Source organism: Planococcus citri, chromosome 5, assembly GCF_950023065.1.
Source record: "Planococcus citri chromosome 5, ihPlaCitr1.1, whole genome shotgun sequence".
Taxonomy (NCBI): Eukaryota; Metazoa; Arthropoda; class Insecta; order Hemiptera; family Pseudococcidae; genus Planococcus; species Planococcus citri.
In genome coordinates this window covers 54,423,677-54,443,793 of record NC_088681.1, presented here as the reverse complement: position 1 = coordinate 54,443,793, position 20,117 = coordinate 54,423,677, and the positions used below count along the sequence as shown (strand labels likewise).

General features: G+C 34.5%; 1 protein-coding gene and 1 long non-coding RNA gene across 3 annotated transcripts; one reads left to right on the top strand and one right to left on the bottom strand.

Moving 5' to 3' along the window:
* Positions 1-1,321: 1,321 nt before the first annotated feature.
* Positions 1,322-9,908, bottom strand: LOC135848209 (uncharacterized). The gene is made up of 6 exons (XM_065368042.1): positions 9,748-9,908; positions 9,257-9,627; positions 9,144-9,167; positions 8,833-9,045; positions 2,283-2,444; positions 1,322-2,191 (listed from the first exon to the last, which is right to left on the bottom strand). Exons 1-6 carry the CDS (start codon positions 9,839-9,841, stop codon positions 1,727-1,729), a joined length of 1,329 nt encoding a protein of 442 aa, XP_065224114.1. The 5' UTR covers positions 9,842-9,908; the 3' UTR covers positions 1,322-1,726.
* A 1,866-nt stretch (positions 9,909-11,774) lies between these two features.
* Positions 11,775-17,968, top strand: LOC135847158 (uncharacterized). 2 transcript variants are annotated; one of them, XR_010559094.1, is made up of 4 exons: positions 11,775-12,146; positions 14,496-14,617; positions 14,758-15,001; positions 17,387-17,968. It is a non-coding gene; the product is annotated as an uncharacterized LOC135847158 (long non-coding RNA). The 2 variants fall into 2 exon arrangements; XR_010559093.1 differs by having other exon boundaries at positions 11,776-14,617.
* Positions 17,969-20,117: the final 2,149 nt, after the last annotated feature.

Genomic DNA, 20,117 nt, shown 5'->3' with positions numbered 1-20,117 from the left:
GCGGCTCCAACCCCCGGCTCGCGCCCCATCCTTTTGCTCAACGCCTCACGCCCTCGCTTCACTCGGGCCACTCGCCTGGTCTTCACGTTACTGAAGCCTTCTTGCTCTTGTTTTCATACAATGATTGTTAGAAGAAGCTCATAAATGAATGAAAGAACGCTCCAGAAGTAAATTTTTTGGATTTTTAACCCGGGTCCATGTCCATCACTTCAAAAAATTTGAAAAAAATCTATGTACCTACTTTGGTTTGAGGGTAATAATTTTCCCAAAAAATTTACATAGCACTACTTTCAGGCTTAAAGGTAATTATAGCAGTTTGAAATTATTACCTTCTGAGCTTTTTGGCTAGCATACAGTCCATGAAATTAAAACATGAAGTTTAAAAATTGTTTTGCCAGAAAAACACAATTTTCACTCAAAGGGGGCGTGGGAGGGGTGGATGATGGGAAAAATTTGTTGAACTCTTAATTTTTTTGTTTTTTGGCCCTGCAAAAGATACCCTGCAATTTATTAATTTGTTTCACATACCCTTTCTTGAACTTATGAATGTTTTCAAAATCTGGGCTTTCAAAAACCTATTCATTCTGTGATTTAGATATCAAAATTGTATTTTTCCTCACATTATTCGATTCTGGAATCGCGAAATTTCCAATTTTCCAACAAAAAATCATGATATATTTCCCTTGGTTTTCCTATTTTTTGAAATTAAAATTATGAAAAATGTAGGTACCTACCTACCTATTAAAAAAACAATTTTTTGAATTTCTTTTAAAATAAAAGTGAGGAAAAAATGAAAATCACAACTGCTGACTTGAAAATTTTGGTATAAAAAATGGCCCGATATTAAGTTTTTTTTCAAGAAGAGTAAAAGCCACTCAAAATCTTTTCACTTTTTCAATTTTTTGGGTAAAATCCAAAATTTCCTTCATTTTTTTCTTGTTTTGAAAATCTTTAAATTTCTTATGTTTTTTCCTATTTCACAACTTCCCACGATATCCCATCACAGAATTATTCACTTATCACAACAGGGATACCCTTTAATGATTTTTAATCCGGCAGACCGGGTATGCAATCGTGTATGCGGAATCGGCCCTTAAGTTGCCGCTGAATGATTCAAAGGACACAAATTCTTAATAATATTTCAAAAAGAATTTTCTCCGCGGCATATTGCAACACTGACATTATACCGTGGGTCAAATGTCACATGTCGCATGGGTGAAATGTTTATTTATTTTTTATATTTTATTGTGGGTGTAATGTCGCATGGGTCAAATGTCCTACCTTATTTTAATTTGTGGGTGAGATGTCCCAGGGGTGAAATGTCGCTATTTTTCATCACCGTGGGTCAAATGTTGCATGGGCGAAATGTTGATTTATTTTTATATTTCTGTGGGTCTAATGTCCATGGGTGAAATGTCGTTTTTCAAAAATAGCAAATGATGAAAACATGGGTGAAATGTCGCATGGGTCAAATGTCTCACTGCCGTAGGTAGACTTCAACACATTTCCTTGAAGGTACGGACACAAATTTCATACTTAATCTTTTATAATATGATTCAGATTTATAATATTGGTTGAAAATGAAAATGAAAAGTGAATCTAACAGCTTACTAATAATTATTACATAAAAGTATTGAAAATAATAATACATAATAATATCCATTGATTAATGATAACATCAAAGTGATAATATGTATGGCGTACTATGAAGTCCTGATTGCCAGTATCATGATGAGAAAAAGTACAGATTTTTAAGAATATCCTTATCAATGTTTAACAAGGCATCCTTGAAACTTTTATTGGCCAAGAATTCGATAATACCAGTGGTTTGAGAGGGTTTTGAATTCAATGTCTTATGGCCATCTGCAAGCGCTATCTCAGTTTTGTCTGTTTCAAGTGTGATATCCAATTCTCCAGTAATCCCCAACGATGGCAAACCCAGCACTTGGAGTAGGCTTTCATTTGCATCCAGCGAACAGGTATATATGCAGCCCCTCTCCTCGTATGTTTTTACTTGACGATTTTTTTCGCATAAATAATCTTGGCCGCATTTCTTTTCAGTATGTTGGGTTACTAAAATAATGGCACGACCGTCATCATCCAAAATAACCCTCCAAAATGAATCAATAGGTGGAGCATCTTCCATCACTTTTTGATGCGTACCCGAGTACAAATTCAACTGTTTGTTTTTCTGTATAAGGGGGAAAAATGCCATTTATACAGTATAAAATCTGATAGCAAAATTGTGTAACAATTTTTTTAGTGAAAAACCCGGTATTTACTTTATAACTGTACAGTCTAATGTACCAATCAGCTCTTATCATGCCCTTTAATATATCTTCATTTCTAGTGATGGCAGTGTAATTGAAAAGAAGATGGGTCGTATTTTTCCAGTGTCTGTTTGGCATATCTTCATATCCAACAAACTTATATTTAAAGTAAACCTGCACAGGATTTAAATTTATTAAGCAAACTCATGTCAAATCAAACAAAAATGGAACAATGGGTCATCGAGTACGTTTTGAAAAATGTTGTGCTTGAGTGTGGAGGCTCAGGTGTGATGAACTGTACAGCTCAAAACCTTTTCACTTCGTTGTTTTAGAGACAATTATGTAATTCCAATCTGAATATTTCATCCCTCTTAACAGCGATCTCAAGAAGATGGCAAAAATTTTGAATATCGTTATGAAAGTTCATTTTACTCAAAAGAGACTTTTTAAAGGTGTTAGAACTTGAAATTTTTGAATGTTGAAAATTTTACTTTGAAGTTGCATTTTTTTTCAAATTAGGTAATAAAGATTGAAAGGCCAGCCGCCGCGCCGCAGCCAGTTTTTTTCAAAAATGGATAAAGTAAAAAAAAAGAGAAATTTTTTTCCTCCAGAGGTCGCCACATTGATTCATATCACATTTTTGTCGCCTTAGTGCGTAGAATACATTGCGCCAATAAAAACCAGTTTGAATTTTTTGACCAAACTGGTTTTTCAATTTATGGGCACCCTGTGTTTGGGCTTGAAATTTTCAAGGTCGCTTTTGAAAGCCCTCATTTGTCCATACTCAACGCCACTTCATTCATCTCGCTAGCTCTTTCCACTTGGAAATAAAAGCCACCAATCACTACTTCTGTGTCATACATACTGTATGTAAATTAAGTATAAGCTTTTAAATCAATTTTTTTAGTGTTTTGAAAGTGGCAACACTGATTTTAATATCATTTAAAAACTTTGAAGTCCCACAGCTCCGCCAAGAAAAATTGAAAAAATGTCCGGTTTGCGTCATTCGCCATCATTTGATGTAACGTTTTGCAACTACCTACGCTGTTTTTGCGAAAATTACACCAAATCCAAAAAAATTTCAAATAATAAAAAGCATTTTAAAAAAAGGTTAATTCACTTTTTCCGTAAAAATGATGCATTTCGATTTACTGCGATGAACATCAACATTAAATCTTACACCGTAATCAAAAAGTCAGCCCCAGTGATGGCAAAACTTTTTCATTTCAGTTCAAGTTTTTAGTTTTTAGTTTCAGTTTTATTTTTTTCAGTTTTGCTTTTTTCAGTTCAAGTTTTTAGTTTCAGTTTTGCATTTCAGTTTCAGTTTTCATCATTCTTGAGGTTTGATGTTCAAAACGAAATGAAAAAAATTTTTTCATACATTAATCCAATTTACTACTTGGCAACAAAAATTTGAAATTTCAAAATTCAAATTCAAAAATTTCAAACTCAAAAATTATGAATAAATAATATGCAGGGTTGTGCAGAGAAAATCCATGCCTGCCTGGGGGCCAAAGAAAAGACAAGTTATGCTACTTGGGACTTAGGAGGAGGATTGCATTGTCCTTTTGCCGACAAAAAATTGTTATTTTGCCACAATAATCAAAATTTTAATTAACATGCTGAGCAGAGAGCACTGTAGTATCAAAAAACTGAAAATCCAGTAGTTCTGTTCTGTTCAGAAAAAGTGAAAAATTTGCATTTTTTGTATACCTACTACAAGTAGCATCTTGAATGGTCCCCAGCAAAGTGAGGGCAAAAGTTTTCAGTTTTGGAAAATTTGTGATTTAAAAAGTAGGTAGAACAACATCAATTTTAATGAAAAAATTAGGTTTTTCTGATCTCAACAATTTTCAAAATCAATAGGTTTCTAGAAATTGTAACCCTGAGAAGAGAATCAAATTGACCCCAGCTGGCAAAGCGAGGGCAAAAGATTGGATAATTTGTTGTTCAAAAAGTAGAACAATAATAACATCAATTTTAATGAGAGAATGCGCCATTCGTCTTTTCTGATTTCAACTTTTTCTAAATTTCATCAATAGATATGGTTTTTTCAAACTCTGACTATTGGCGGAAAGAAAGGGATTCAATTCAAGTTGGCCCGAGCGAAGCAAGGGCAAAAGCTTTTGAAAAAAATGAAAATTTTGAGAATAGATTGATGATTTTCAGATTTTGTCAACAAAAATCAGTGAATGGCAAAACTTTTACATTTCAGTTCAAGTTTTTAGTTTTTAGTTTCAGTTTTATTTTTTTCAGTTCAAGTTTTTAGTTTTTAGTTTCAGTTTCATTTTTTTTCAGTTCAAGTTTTCAGTTTTCAGTTTCAGTTTTTATCAATTCAGTTCTAGTATATCGGATCACAATAGTGTACTCCTATCCTTGAAACTGGTCAAAAAATCTGTGAATACAGCAAAACAACCTCTTTTAAAAAAACGTATGTTCTCTAAAACAAATTTTGAAAAATTTTTCCACTCTCTGGATTCTGAAAATTGGGATGCACTGAAAATAGGTGATATTAATTCAAAATTTTCTAATTTTTTAAATATTTTTTTAAACCACTACATCTTATCTTTCCCACTTCAAACTTACACAAATCATAACCCTAACCACTTACATTATCCTCATAGTATTCAAACCCAAATACGCACTCTAAAAACTAGAGTATTAGAATCTTACTCAAATTGGAAATTTGGTGGGTCTGAAGATGATAAAATTGAATACAAGCTCCGTCAAAAGGAATATAAAAAATTGATCAATTGGGCAAATATAGAATCAAACTCTCACAAAGTTGCAATCTCAAATAATATCTGCAAAACTACATGGAAGATAATAAACTCATATCAACCATGCAAACAAACCATTGATCATATTCATATTACATTCCAAGATACCAAATATACCAACTCAGCTGATATGGCTAGGTTATTCAGCCAACATTTCGCAACTGTTGAGAATAACGTAGTTAATTCTTCTCAAACATTGGACCCATTATCCCTTATTCTAGCTAATGATTCCTCAATATTTGTGTTACCAGCTACTGCAGCTGAAGTCTCTAATGTCATACAAGGTCTCAAAAATTCCAACTCCAGGGATAGTTATGGTTTAGATGTAGGTATTATCAAACAAGCTGATCACTACATATCTCATATACTTGCTGAACTTTTTAATGACTCCATAGATCAGGGAAAATTTCCAGAAAGCTTGAAATCAAGTATTGTAACCCCTGTACATAAAAAAGGAGAAAAATCAAATTTAAACAACTATAGGCCCATCTCTGTAACACCAGTATTCTCAAAGATTTTTGAGCGTCTGATGTATAATCGACTGATACGATTCCTATCAGCTAACAGCATTCTAAGTGAAACACAATTTGGCTTCCGTCGTGGAAAAAACACCACCAAAGCAATATTTAATTTATTGAACAAAATTCTCCAAGCTGGCCAAGAGGGTGAAAATTCATTGGCAATATTCTGTGACTTATCGAAAGCTTTTGATACCATGAACCACAGAATTCTACTGGGAAAGTTGGAAAAATATGGAATAAGGGGTCCAATCCACAGTTGGCTGAAATCCTTCCTCGAAAATAGGGTACAAATAGTCAAAATCCAAAATGGTGAGACTTACACCTTTTCTGAAGAGAAAATAATAGACAAAGGAGTCCCCCAAGGTTCCATACTTGGACCTTTATTGTTCATTCTCTATGTTAACGATTTGTCATCTTACATTAATGCACTTCTAACCCAGTTTGCAGATGATACAACTATGTTTTTAAAATGTGGTAGCTGGGACACACTGCTTAAAAAACAGAACATGTTCTCAAAAACTTGATCTGCTGGTTTAATGCAAATTGCATGAGCTTAAACTTGGAAAAAACAGTAACAGTGCCTTTCAATGTAACCCCCAAGGAGGCAGACCTGGTAGCAGAAACTCTCTCCACTCTACCTAATGTCTCTTGTGCTGCAAAGTTCTTAGGGGTTGATGTTCAATGCAATTTAAAATGGGATGTATACATCACTAAATTAACCAGTCGTTTGTCATCTATAAACTTTTTACTCTTTCAGCTACGCCAAATTACAAATCAAAAAACTCTCAGACTTGCATATTTTGGACTATTCCACTCCACAATGGCCTATGGGGTAGTTTTTTTGGGGAGGTAATGCATCTTATGTCAAGCAAATACTCACACTACAAAAACGTGCGATAAGAACAATTTATAAACTACCTCTAAGACAAACATGCAGACCCACCTTTGTTGATAATAAAATTCTCACTACAATATCACAATATATTCTGGACATATCTCTCATGGTTTATACTGGGGTTATAACCTTTCCAAAAATTACCCATCCATACAGTACCAGATCACAAGGTAACCTCAGAACTCCCCACCACCGCACAAAACTTCTCCAGAGTAGCACTGTATCATCTGCTGCAAAAGTATATAATCGGATTCCAGGGAGTGTAAAAAACCAGCCAACTGCAAAAAAATTCAAACATGTCCTGAAAGAATGGCTGATAACTAGGGCTTATTATACCCTGGAAGAATATCTCAGCTCCCCGGATCAAAAAGAGTTCAAATTTTTTGAAATAACCTGGAGTAGATTTTATGTACCCATAGTTTTAAATCTTCATCTTTTATGTTTTAATCAAATTTTTTACCCTATATTTTAAAGCTGAAATTTGTATTCTGTGTACTTACATGCTTAACTTGATACGATGGCAGCAATGCTGCCGCATGTATCTCAAATAAAGAATTTGAATTTTTCTATTTCAGTTCAAGTTTTCAACCAGTTTCAGTTTCAGTTTCAGTTTCAGTTTTCCATCACTGGGCTCAATTTGTCTAAAATTTTCTTCAAACTCAAAAATTGGCTGTGAAATAGCATTTTTTTCGTTTTTTTGGCTGCAGGCGCACTTTTTTGACACTGAAGTGCAATTAATTTTTGATAAATGAAAGAAAACTGTAACCTTTATTTTTAACCGTAACCTTTATTTTTTAGAGTCATAACCGTAAACATAATAAATAATTTTGAAAAAAATAACCGATATTTTTTTTCAATTCGGTTTCCATCCCTGGCTATCTAGACCTCTTCTGCAGGGAATTGAAAATGTGTTCTATTCATGCAATAATTTTTTGGAAAAAATGTCGATTCTCGACATTGTGGGCTGACGATAGCCAGGGATGGAAACCGAATTGAAAAAAAATATCGGTTATTTTTTTCAAAATTATTTATTATGTTTACGGTTATGACTCTAAAAAATAAAGGTTACGGTTAAAAATAAAGGTTACGGTTTTCTTTCATTTATCAAAAATTAATTGCACTTCAATGTCAAAAAAGTGCGCCTGCAGCCAAAAAAACGAAAAAAATGCTATTTCACAGCCAATTTTTGAGTTTGAAGAAAATTTTAGACAAATTGAGCCCTTTTTTTCTAAAAAAAATCATAATAAATGTCATATTTTACACGAAAAAGTGAGATTTTTACTTAAAAAAAATAACCGTTATGTATTTAACCAAAACAAAAAAATGAATCGGTTAAGGTTATGGTTAAAAAATTTCAAATAAATAATTTCGGTTATGGTTACGGTTACGGTTACAGTTTTTGCCTCATTTTAGCGGTTAAAATTCATTTCGGTTAAAAATTTCAGTTACGGTTTCCATCCCTGCTAGATACTGCAATTTTTACGTACTTAATAGTGATATTTTCTGAGTTATTGCGATGCATATTAACGTGATGTTTTATGAAAAAAAAAAAAGTCGGCCCACAGTACAATTGCCAAGTTGCAGTATCTACACATGATCTGATTTTGAAAAAAATCAATGACCACTCGAGCAAAAATCCGCCGATTTGGCATGGAATGACCCAATGTGAGTCTCAAGACATGATTTTTCAATACAGCTCAGCCTCAATCGAATCAAATAATATGTATGTACCTACAATGAAAAATAGAATGGATGTTCTTAACCCGCCAACACCACCGTTCGTGACAATTGTCACAAACCAGTTTTTGCAAGAGCGCTTCAACTGACGGAAGGGAGTTTCGTTGGTAGGCACCCGGGTACCTGGGCGTGTATATCCGCTGGTCTATCTCGCGTGGTGAGCAAGTTGCCTACTTAATTATTTGAAGGGGCAAACAATTTTTTTACTTGCTTTCGATGGATTTTTGCACAATAATTATTTTTTTTCCAAGGAAATGATTAATTTAATAAGTTCCTTGGAAAAAAAATTATTGAACCTAAAGACATTCGTGTTTATTTTTCAGTTTTTATTTGTCTCCCAATAAAAAATCTTACAAATCAAGTGCTAATGAGGGTATTTGAATGAGTAAATTGTTTTAAAAAAAATGATAATTCTTTTAAGGGGCAGGGTATGCAATACAAGTGGTGGATTGAGGAGGGGGTGAGGGGGAGGGGTATTTTGATGAGGTGAGAGATGACGCTTCACATATATGGCGTTTGGCAGGCTCAAGCGAGGATTTTCCTAATAAAAAAACAATGTGTGACATTTGTCACGAAGGGTGGTGGCATCGCCTAAAAACTAAGGATGGTGTCCGCGGGTTAAAGCTTACCGTGCCTTCAAACGAATCTTTAGTGCTTAAACTGGAATCCAAATCCGATTTATAATTGAACGCGTCGAATAATGGTTCATAATCAATAAATTCTCTTATACAATCCACAAACAGCAGATCCGGTGATTCAATACGGTGAATTGAGTATAGTGTAGCTTCTTTACCTTCGGTCTTCGAATAGCATATTTTATAGATGGATAAAAACTGAATATCCTGCATTTGTGTCGAATTTAAAAGTAAAAAAATTGTTTAATGCAAAAAAAATTGGGGTAAAAGTGGTATAAATATTCATTCATAATATTTTGAGTTACTTTTCCTTCCTCGTCCTTTAATACCTAGAAAAAGAAAAAAAATACAATCAAAAACATTGCTAAAATGTTAGAATATTAGATTAAGGTATGTTGCATTTCTGTAGATGACTCACTTTGTATCCAACTTCATACATGTCTGCATTCAATTGGTTGCAATGTTTTACGTGGTCGTCACTATTTTCTTCAACTTTATTAACCGAGGGTCTGAAATAATTCGAACTGCAGAATGATTTTTTTCCGCTTATGTACTCGGACAGATAAAGTAGTTTAGTTTCATCGATGGTCGCCAAAGCACCATGTGCGGGGCACGCAATCATCAGTTTTTCTTTTGGGCCATTTTGGTCTTCAGAATCATCGTAATTATAACTGCAAAGTTGCCCGATTGATTTGTACGCGTGAGGTATCGCAAGTTGTAGAGATGAGTCTTGTTTTTTTATCACAGCTATTGGGCCTGTAAACGCTACTCGGTCTAACACAGCTTCCTCTGAAATGTTCATTAAATTGTAATAATTTCTATTCGAGTAGGTGGTTAATACTTTTCTGCCGATCTGAGGAAAAAAGAATTGAAAAACAAGTTAACGATTAGACATTTTTCACGTCTTACTTAATGAGAATGCTTCTTCAACGAGCATAAAAATCAACCAGCTGGCAAAAAAACATCGTAGCAAATTCATCGTGAAGTAACAGAGATACATCATTGGTCCTCGACTGAAGTGTGGTTAGTGTAGAATGAATGTTCATCGCAGGATTCCTTATTATTTTATATTAATTTTTGAGTACCTATCGTTCGTTCTCGTTCGAAGTGTGGTTTTGCGTGAAATGAAATCATCGCGAAAACAATATTCGTAATAATTTCTTATAGGTGAATAAGATTTCATGTACAGAATAAGTAAACAAATCGCTACGAGTAACATCTGGAAAGCTCGAATCTCGCGAAAATCTTGCCGCTAACATGTGTTTCGCATGACGCGACGTAGGTGGATTAGATATGTACATAACATCATGCATTGATGTATTGCAGGCACGCGTTTAAGTAAACGCAATATTCGACAATTTTTCAGAAAAATTGTAGAGCGATCTTGCGTGTTAAAACTTTGGAATGTGATTCCTAGGGCTGATGAGATCAAAATTGAGAAATCATATTTCAATTCGTGGTTTAAATGGATTTTGATTAATTAATTTTTCAATTTGAAATTTGTTATCAATCTTCATTTTATATACCCAATGGTGGGTAGGGAGAGGGGAAGGAGATGAATTCGTTGCCAGACTCATTGCAGTCCTATGTTGTCAAATAGAGAACGAAGAGGGAATAATTCAAATACGTTGACGTGTTTCTTTTAGTCTGCTCTGTGGACCTCATACTACGTGCTCTGAAATATTCATTTCTGAGGCAAAATGGAGTTAAAAGGACTCTTCCTTCCTTCTCGTTAAAAAAAATTAGAGAAAATTATGGCACAAATTACCGTGTCATTTCAACTCCCCTTAGTCGGGGAGGGGCACATAAGGATCAATTGTACCCCGCTGCTGATCCTCCGGGACAACTTTTTTCTTAAAGGATTTCTAGCTCTAGTCCTAAAAAAAACATGGCCCTACTCACAAAACGGCGGCCATTTTGATTGACAGGTCATTCGAAATCGCAGATTTTTCCTTCCAGGTATTGTATTTGTTGTCATGGAGGTTCAGGATTTGGGTGGGGGTAAGTTTTTTTGACGAATTGAAGTGTGCTGATCACGATAAGACGTATGGCACCAAACGAGATAAGTTTATATCGTTAATGTGTTTACTCCAGGTAATGTATGAATTAACGAAAAAGTACTTAATGCAAGTAAATTGTTCATAGTTTATCTAGGTAATGTATGAAGAATCTAGTTATTCTATGAAATAGCGAGGTGTGATCAGTTAAATCATGAAATGAACTGTCAAAAATTGAGTTTTGCTAGGCTTGATAGCAAATTTCACGTAGAATTTTTTGATGTGGCTAACAACTGCTTCAGATCTTTAAATGAGACTAAAAAAATGAAATGTTTGAATTTTTCCAAGTTTTTGTTCTGCATTGAAAGTGGTGAATTTTTTTTTTACAAATTGTGATGGAGAGGCAGGGGGTTTGCAGTACCAAAAATGTCACACTTTTTCAATTCAAGGCAACTGATGAAAAAAATATGTCATGAGGAGATTTTTTTAGGTTTTTTACGAAAACAAAAGAAAATGTCAATTTTTGAACATGTTTTTCCAATTATTTTGCTTGGTACAACTCTTCCTATTCATCTGGCGCAGTCATTAGCCATATCAAAAAATTCTACGTTGAATTTGCTATCGAGCCCCACAAACCTCAACACTCTACCTATCACGGTAGTGGCCAAAAATCTGCTCCTGGGGCTTGGAGGTTATTCTGTGGCGGGACACCCTGTTCTAGCTTTGAATTAAACTTCATCTCTTACTTTATCACAGTTAATTCATTGATTTCATACTTTAACAATGCATACCTCGTGTATGTTGTAGCATAGGTCAAGTTGATTGCCTGAATTTATTTAGGTAGACTAACCTATCTACATATTATTCAATGATCTTGGGCTTAAGTGATGAGAGTGGGGAAAAGTTGAACTTACGGACGTTAGGTAAGTCCTACCTAACGTAGTAGGTACCGATAGTAATTCGAATGCTGTAAGAATAAGTAGTTTTTGTGTTGTTACGCGATCGCATTATAATTAATCCTTTTTTTCTTTCTTTTTTATTTCGAATAATAATGTGTAAAATATGTCAATAAAATGACGTAATTTCGAGTGCGAATTTAATTGAATTTTCGATAATGATTTCGCGTATTATTTCGAATGAATCGAGTCTAATTATGGAAGAATAAACCTGTGTCACGTAAGCCAGTAATGGCGGTGCTTAGGCACACGCCTAGATAATGGTGTGAATTTAGGTCAAATTCTTCTGAAGTAGGGCTACTATATAGTCATGGAAATTGACTCAGTCTTAGTTTAAAAAATTAAAATTGTCAAGGTAATGTCAGGTTTTTCAAACTAATAATTAGATATATCAGGTATGATATTTTATTAGCTCTTAGAAATTTATATGATCGAGTTAACGATCTAATTTTTAATGTGTCTAACATCGTAATTGTTCTATTCGAATAATCCTATTTTGATCGAATGAATATCTATCACCTAAAAGAGGTTACAATCTCAAACTATGCTCTTGGAACTTTGATAGGTATTTACCTATTTGTAAATAGTCCCTTCTTACTAACCCTTTTCGATGATAGGAAATAAATTACTCTCATGTGAAGACATTTTAATTATCTGGAGTATAGGCAGGTTCCTATTAGTCACTTTCCTGTAAAAATACCCACTTATCCTAGTTAGAATTTCCAGTCAAAATCCTTACCTACCTATTTGGACACGCCAAGCTTCCCCCAAAAAATGATTCCTTATTAAATATTCTTAAACCTATACCACAATGTATGAAATAACTAGGTAAAGTGTAGAAAAAATTCAATTTCACACTTTCTCAGGAAATGTATGGAATAACTAGTTATTTCATACATTATACCCGGAGTAAACACATTAACGGTAACATACACATGAAAAGTGGTATTACGCAGCCCATACTAGACCGGGCTGCAAAAAGTCTATTCTGTTTTCACTCGCTACAGACATTCAAAAACAAACCAATGCAGTGTGTATATGAGACAGAATACCACTGAAGACTTGCATTATCCGATTTTATGAACTTGGCATTACATTTACAAGTTATTCGAGTTCCTCACCTCTCTGGAAGTGAATGAAAACAATTTTGATGGTGGAAAAAGTCTGGGGAATATCTAAAAAACATACACTCGAGTGGGGAGCCCTCCTTAAAAATTGAAAATTGAATTACAAGCCTAAATATAAGTCTTTCTCCAACCTGATGGAGTATAATACCTTCTTTTCATGGCCCAGCAGTGAGCTGCTTTGAGAACACATGGAAAAAATCAAGCGCGCCTCTGCTCGTCAGTTCAAATCCAAAATTTAACCGCCGCGCTGATTAAGTATTTCATTTTTGATAAAAAATCAAAAATTTTGGATGCGAATCGCTACAATTTTTTCAGTTTAACAATCATGCTATCCGTAGTAAGAGAATTCAAACCAAGGCAAAGTAGGTACCTACCAAATCTGAATTTGAGTTTTTTTTTTTATAAATGATGGTTTTTTCTTAGGTTTAAATTACCTATTTGTTAATCTTCAAATTTCGATGTTGGAGTAGGTATTCACTTTAAAGAGAGAGCGTCATTGATCCACTCTACCACTTTTTTGATCGAGTTAATATTTTTGAGAAAGTTTTAGGCTAATCATCGATTGATGATTAAATATTATCAGACTCTCGCATCGAATGTTTTAATTTTCCTGGATCAATGAGCCTCGTACTAATTGAACCATTTCTAATATTTAAGTTTCATAATACCTATTTGAGATAAATTTTGAAGCAACAGAAAAAAGATAATTAAAATTCAGACAATTTGTCGCGGTCGCGAATATGGTAGGTACCTACATTAGCTCACTTCTGCAACGTTCGAAATTCAGCTGAGAAAAAATGAATCCGTTGATTTGTTCCATTTTATGTGTTTTCGTAACAGAGGTTCGATCACAGAAGGTTAACGATAATGACCAGGGCTCGGATTTTTATGCTGGAGCATATTTTTTGTATGCATAGGGGATAGGGAATTTTTCAATTATCTCCACGATTCATGAAATTTCAAGTCAAATGAGCCTAATTTGTTAGAGCATATTTTGGCATATTTCACCATAAAAGCATATAAAAGCATATTTTGGCATTTTATAGGGAATATTTTGCGTTTTTAGAGCATATTTTACGTTTTTTGACGGGTTTTAGGGAATATTTTGCCCAATTTCAAATTTTTGCATCAAATTACTATATTTTTGTGAAACTGGCAATAGCTCACTACTACCTACTTATTTTTTTATTTGTTTTTTATTCCTTTAATAATGGAACTAGAATTACCTTTTCGTGATTTTAAAACGGTCTGTTTTGCATTTTTGTTTGTGAATTCTTGGTATTACACAACAATATTACTAAAATCGTATAGGAATTAATTTTTCCTGTAAAACAGTACCCATATCGTTAGGGAATATTTTTACTTTTTAGAGCATATTTTGACATTTTTTAGGGAATATTTAAGCGCATATTTTGGGTTTTTTAGAGAAAGAATATCCGAGCCCTGATAATGACATTATTGGTAAATAATATCTAAGCAAATATCTACCGCTGCATGATATCCTATGGACATGATGCAATCACTACGCTTTGATAACCTAGTTGTTATTCTTAATTGGATAGAAGTTCTGTCTATAGAATTTACGAAACACGGAAAGCGCAGCAAAAGTCGTTATTGGAGGAACCCGTATCCCTTCTCACAAAATCTGTCAGATAAATGCGAAAATTATGGACTCAGCGACGATTACGTGTACTCAAAGGTAGGTACTTGCGGGTTTTTAGAATGTGACTGAAACTTAGTGTTGATAGTGATAAGTAGGTACCCTATGTCGATCCCTATTTATTTTAAGAAGAGGAAATAAGTATATTTTGACGAAGGTGTTTACTGTTTATTTTTCAGGAAAATCAGGAAAAATGTCTAAAGGACATTTTAGCTCCACCTGCTTTATTCGAAGAAAGTGCTGATTTATCGTGTGGGCAACCTTACGGCTGCTTGGTTAGATCGTCAATGATACCACTGGTATTTTAGCTCAAGTGCAGCTAGGATTGCCAGTTGCTCGCATATGAGCAGTATACCTGTTTGGAAAAGCATCGCAGATGGAAATTTAAGGAGAGTCGACCTTTACTTAATTGCAGCTGTGCAGGTAAGACTATTATTCATACAATATGTACCTTTTCTTATAACATATCGTTCTGACCGATACTACTAGTATTTTATTTTGCCAAAAATGGAACCTTGACCAAGCTACATCGAAACAGCATAGCCTATATCCTAAAACCTTCGTAACAATCGCAACCAACATTTTTGGAGCTGAAGATAATTTTTGGATTTTATGCCAATTTTTGTAAATTTAATATTCCTATTCTAGTCCGGCATATGACAATAGGAGTAATTGCACCCCCCCCCCCCCCGCCGATCCTCCGGGACAACATTTTTCTTAAAGGGGACATCCTAAGGAACATTTTAATGCAAAGTTGCCAAAAAAAAGGTTGACCTTACTTACAAAATGGCGGCCATTTTGATTGACAGGTCAGCCGAAATCGCAGATTTTGCGTTTTAACATAGGACTTGCTCAAACTTTTTCAAACTTTACAAAGGTAGATCGAAAGATCATGCAAAAATTTATCACCTGTCCAAATTTCAAGTGCTAAAGTGCGTTTTTCGATTTTTGGTGAATTTTTGAAAATCGAATTTAGGCCAAAAATGAGGGAAAAAATCAAAATTTCACCAAATTGACCAAGAAAGCTGAAATTTGGGATAAACCCTATTTTCGACATGCCAAATCGACTGGAAACGGTTTCAACCCGTTTTGAGCAGTTCTGGAGCCTCCAGCAGATTTTTGAAACTTGAAATTCCCACAAAATTCCATCAAATTGGAGTTGTAAAGCTAAAATTCATTCTAAAAACTAATTTCAATACGCTACGAAGTACTGCAGGTAAATTTCAAGTCGTTTTGGAGGCTCCAGCAACTTTTTGAAAATTCCAGAAACCTCCATCAGATTTTTGAATCTTTTAAATTTTCACAAAATTTCATCAAATGGTGATGGAAAGCTGAAATTTACTCTACACTCCAATTTTAACACCCTCGGAAGACGACTTTAGGTGGGTTCAAGTAATTTTAGGGCCACCAGCGACTTTTTTTGAAAATTACTGGAGCCTCTAGCAGATTTTTGGAACTTTAAATTTTCACAAAAATTTCATCAAATGGAGATGGAAAGCTGAAATTTACTTCACACTTCAATTTTAACACCCTCTGAAGACGATTTCAGGTGGGTTCAAGTCATTTTAGGGCCTCCAGCGACTTTTTTGAAAATTACTGGAGCCTCCAGTAGATTTTTGAAACTTGAAATTTCCCCAACATTAATTTATCAAATGGAGTTTGCAAGCTGAAATTTACTTCGCAGACTACATGGTGGTTTCAAATGGTTTTGAAGCTTCCAGCTACTAATAGGAAATTTCAATTTTCCAAAAAAACGTCATACAACCTTTCAAAAAGTTGCTGGAGGCTCCAAAAAGACTTGAAATTCACCGGCAGTCAACTTCGTAGCGTATTGAAATTAGTGTGCAGAATGAATTTCGACTCTCCATTTTGGTTTGATAACATTTTGGGGAAATTTCAAGTTTCAAAAATCTACTGGAGGCTCCAGTAATTTTCAAAAAAGTCGTTGAAGGCTCTAAAATGACTTGAAATCCACCAGAAGTCGTTTTCAGAGGGTGTTAAAATTGGAGTGTAGAGTAAATGTCAGCTTTCCATCTCTATTTGATGAAATTTTGTGAAAATTTAAAGTTTCAAAAATCTGCTGGAGGCTTCAGGAATTTTCAAAAAGTCGCTGGAGGCTCCAAAACAACTTGAAATTCACCTGCAGTACTTCGTAGCGTATTGAAACTAGTTTTTAGAATGAATTTTAGCTTTACAACTCCAATTTGATGGAATTTTGTGGGAATTTCGAGTTTCAAAAATCTGCTGGAGGCTCCAGAACTGCTCAAAACGGGTTGAAACCATTTCCAATCGATTTGGCATGTCGAAAATAGGGTATATCCCAAATTTCAGCTTTCTTGGTCAATTTGGTAAAATTTTGATTTTTTCCCTCATTTTTGGCCTAAATTCGATTTTCAAAAATTCACCAAAAATCGAAAAACGCACTTTAGCACTTGAAATTTGGACAGGTGATAAATTTTTGCATAATCTTTCGATCTACCTTTGTAAAGTTTGAAAAATTTCGTGCAAGTCCTATGTCAAAACGCAAAATCTGCGATTTCGGCTGACCTGTCAATCAAAATGGCCGCCATTTTGTAAGTAAGGCCAACTTTTTTTTTGGCAACTTTGCATTAAAATGTTCCTTAGGATGTCCCCTTTAAGAAAAATGTTGTCCCGGAGGATCGGCGGGGGGGGGTGCAATTACTCCTATTGTCATATGCCGGACTATTCGGAAAAACTACCTATTTCAAGAATGATTTTAATTCATAATTTTAAGTTGTCCAAAATAACCACCATTCCTGTGTATTTTTTTGTTTTTTTTTTTTATAGCACTTGAAAGGATTTATGTTTTTTGGCGTGAGTGGCGTTTTAAAAATGAAAACATCAACCGGTAACAATCTAACCCGAAAAATGTTCCTATCAGAATCTGTACACAATCGAGTTATAACGATTCCGAAAATACTATACAGAATTTTTGAAATCACTTCGAGAAAACCGCCAGCTGAAGACCATGTTGCCGCAATCATAATCCATAATGATCCCGCTGCTGACCCAAAAACTGATAAGCTGTGTAGTTGGTTGGATACTCTATCGGGATGGTATGAAATAGAGAACAACGATGCAAAAACGGGATTAACATACGTGTGTCGTATGTCACACGAACTGAATAATAAATTGGGCGCTTATGATTACATTTCACTGCGTAACATAGAACCCTTGAATTTGGATGCAATACCCTATTATCAAAGTTTTACTGACCCAAGCGAATACGAAGATGAGTCGGAATCTATTAATTTATACTTTAGAAGTTTATTACAAGAGTATTACATGTATTACCCAAAGTGAATGTGCATTTACATCCTACATTTTATGATGTACTTAATTCTCAATAATGTAGTCCTGTTTTTTGTTGGTCTGTTATTTTTGTTTTGAAAGTTGAAGATGAATATTGAAGGTTTTTTTTGCTAGACAATGAAGTCTCATTTTTAAGTGAATCAGGCGACTATGGAATTATTTGATTCATTAAGGGTAGAGGCACCAAATATAGACCACTTTTTTTTTTTGGAGGATTGGCACTTGAAAACTATAGGAGGTAGAAACCTCCACAAAGGCTTAAAATGAAGTTCCATCCTTCCACCAACACTGTACAAAACTTCAGGGGTGAAGGTCAACTTTAAGTATGTTTTTTTTATTGTTGAGTGATGAGTGTCAAAATGACAGTTCGAAATTTTGGACGCCTAATATGGACCACCTATAAAATTTCAAAATAAACATACTTTCACATTTTTCAAAAGGTCATATTTATTTGTAGAAATGAACAAAAAAACTTATTCTAAGCAGTTCAGGTTAATTTTGAATATTTTTTTCAAATTGTTGAATGACGAGTGTCAAAATGACAGTTCAAAATTTTGGACGTCTAATATGGACCACCTAAAGAATAATTTCAAAATAAACATATTTTTACGTTTCAAAACATCATATTTATTAGTAGAAATGAACAAAAAAAAGTATTTCAAGCATTCCCCTTTTCAGCGGCTGTAAAAAATGAGTAAAAAATTCAATATCACAGGTGGTCCATATTAGCGCACCCCATAAAAAAAAAATTTGCACCAAAAATTTCTGTACATACCCTCATTTTTAGCAAAAACTGATCACTCCAGCAGAAACTACATCCTTTTTTGATATTATAAACATCAATGCCATTTAGAAAATTACACCACAGATATATTTTAATAAAAGTTGAAAAACACACTGAAAAAAACTGCTCTTGGAATGAGCCAATGGTGTCAGACTTGAGGCCATTCTTCACAATTTGTACAAACTTTTCAGGTTGGCCATTGCTGCTAGGATTGTATGGCGGAGATGTCATATGCTTAATACCGCAAACCGCAACTCAAGAAGAATTGATTGAATTCCGTAGACACAAACTGTGGTGCGTTATCGGATACGCAGATTATCAGTAGACCAAATCTCGAAAAACAATCATCTAAACTTCTAAACATTATAGTAGCTTTGGCGCACTGATCGAATTCAACACGTTGCATTCCACCCAACATGAATACGAGTCGACAATAATGAACAGCTGGCGACCTTCGAATTGCCTGCTGTCGAAATGAATACATTGCCATGGTCCATCCATAGATACCCATGGATGCGGTGCAATGTGGGGTGGGTATTGGGAGTTATTAGAACAATCTTTACACGAAGCGATTAAATTCTGGATGTCCTTATCGATGCCTGGCCAATAAACATAACGTCTTGCCAGCTGACGACATTTTACAATTCCTAAATGTCTAAGGTGCAATTCATCCAGTATTTTCTTACAAAGGGGAGGCGGAATATATATACGCGTTCGCCTCGGAAAACGCAACCTTCGTGCAAAGAATATTCTTGAATATCGCGAAAATTACGAACTGGCTCCTCACCGATGAGCTGTTTTTGACAATCGTCAAAAATTTTGAACTTTTTTATAAAATACCTGGTACTTTTTTCCAAACAAACTGAACTACCTAGTTCGAATAATTACTTAGTTTCACCCCCTCCTTCTCTATCCCTAAACTCCGAATTCAGACCACTCTGAAATCGCCAGGCGGTGCAAGTTTTCAGTTTCCTCCTCGAAATTCAAATTGCTTTGGGAAAGGGGAAAGCCAAAAATGAACTTTAGTAAGTGCATAACTTGAGTTGTTGTTTGTTAGGCACCCATCCGTTCGCTTTAGACTGGTGCTGAAAAATGCCAGGTGTGTGAATTCGGAACTACGATTTTCGACTAATTAATGAATTCCAGAAAAAATATAAAAAATCTACAATCTGAAGACAATTTTAAAATTTCTGGAAAAAAATTTAAAAAATGCTGACATTTTTAAAGAATTTTGAAATTTTTGGAAAAAATTGAAATCATGCTGTACGCTTAACCTGAGGTTTCAGTATGGCTCAAAATTGTTAGTTTTTAAAATGAGAGTTGAGGGTGTCGAAATTATTCGATTGTACCCTGGATCATTTTGTCAAAAAAAATCAGGAAAGTTGCCTAATCGTCATAAAAACAGATTTTTGAACTTTTCAA